Source organism: Myotis lucifugus, unplaced genomic scaffold (assembly GCF_000147115.1).
Source record: "Myotis lucifugus unplaced genomic scaffold, Myoluc2.0 scaffold_41, whole genome shotgun sequence".
Taxonomy (NCBI): Eukaryota; Metazoa; Chordata; class Mammalia; order Chiroptera; family Vespertilionidae; genus Myotis; species Myotis lucifugus.
Window position 1 is genome coordinate 5,612,163 of NW_005871089.1, and position 1,562 is coordinate 5,613,724.

General features: G+C 46.0%; 1 protein-coding gene across 3 annotated transcripts in view; it reads right to left on the reverse strand.

The window, feature by feature from the left end:
• The window catches only part of EDC3 (enhancer of mRNA decapping 3), a 105,948-nt gene that overhangs the window by 11,671 nt on the left and 92,715 nt on the right, over positions 1–1,562 (reverse strand). For all 3 annotated transcript variants that reach the window (XM_006087873.3, XM_006087870.3, XM_023753106.1), the window contains one exon: positions 1,254–1,407. In XM_006087873.3, coding sequence (XP_006087935.1) covers positions 1,254–1,407 — 154 coding nt within the window. The remainder of the gene's footprint in view (positions 1–1,253; positions 1,408–1,562) is intronic.

Consider the following 1,562-nt stretch of genomic DNA (forward strand, 5'->3'; position numbering starts at 1 on the left):
CTCCAAACTTGCTCTTCTCACCATTCCCTATCACAGTGAATGTTATCACCCTCCAAACAAGATATCCCATGTTGGAAAGCTTAAAGTTCAGTGACCTACAGACCTCTCCACTTTCCAATCACCTTCCCACATTCCATTTCAATTCAATGGCCCTGCCTGTTGATTTTTATCCGTAAAACAAACAAAAAAAAAAAATCCTCCACCTATCTCCCCTTCTCTGATCTCTAATTCCCTGGTTGAGGCCACTATCATTTAGCCCCTGGCTCAGTTTTCTGTTACAGTTTGCTAACTGGTCTCAATGTCTCCAGTCTTGCCTCCACTTAATCTACTCAGCCAAAGTCATCTTTGTAAAACCCAAGACTATTCATGTCACATCCCTACTAAAATCCCTTCAGCAGCTCCCTACTGCTCAGTCGCACCAAGCCCTATTTTCCAGCCATACTTAATGACTTACAGCCCCCCCTCACCTTCCATGGTCTCTCAATTCTCTCTGCTCTTGGCACATGCTACTCCATAGATCTAGACAACTTTTCTCCCTTCCTGCTGTCCCTGTTAAATGCCCTTCCTCTGCAGGACTCAGCTTGGATGCCCTGCTCTAGGAAGGGCGATTGGCTTCTTCCTGGAGTAGGAAAAAAGGTGGCTTGCTGGAGAATCTTCTTTTTCCTCTACCACAGCATAGTACTTTTTGGGGGCCCCATTAAGCTACTAGAGGGCAGAAGCAGTGTTTTCTCCTTCTCTGTATCCCTAGTCCTAGCACAAGGCTAGTACATTGTATCAGTAAATGTCCACAAATAAAATTAAGCACTGCTCCTGATACATAAACCAAAATGATAGGTGCAAAGATAACAAATTCCAGCTCTCTCACCCAACTGTCAGGGTGGTTTTGGAAGTTCTCAGGTATGAAACTCAGGATTGATTTGTACCCCAGCCCCTTTGAATGACAAGTGCCAAAGGCTGGATCTCTGAAGGTTCTTAGAAGGCAGGCCTCTGGTAGTCAGCATCATTCTCAAAGCCAGCTCTTATCAGGAAAGAAAGTCAAAGTGTGGCTTGCTGGGAGAAAAATGAGGACTCACAAGAGATGGATTAGAGAAACAAACAAAAACCTCCAGCATTCAGGAAAGTTACTTCATAAAGGCATTCCTATTAGACAAGCAGCAACTATCTAATGAATGCCTCTTGTGTGAGGCTCTGTGGTGGGGCCCAAGAGAGCAGCATCAACCCACACTCACCCCCGCCAATCCAGAGGCATTTACCTGTTGGGTCCTCCAAGTAGAGTCAGTGCCATCTGACTGGCGCACACGCCTGTCATCTCCAGTCTCCGCTCCAGAGTCAACCCATGCTTTTCAGCCACAGACAACAGCTTTTTATGTAGCTCATAGGAAACACTTGGGACAACCAAGCCAGAGTCTGCAGTTCAAAAGGAGGTGTGGAGAGAAAAGGGCAGTGATTACAGGAAATCAGGTTCACAAAGGCGTGTACTCAATCCAGAATTTTGTGAAAGCCAGGACTTTAGACTGACCTTCCCTGACCCATCTGCCTCACCTGAGACTGAGACATACTAT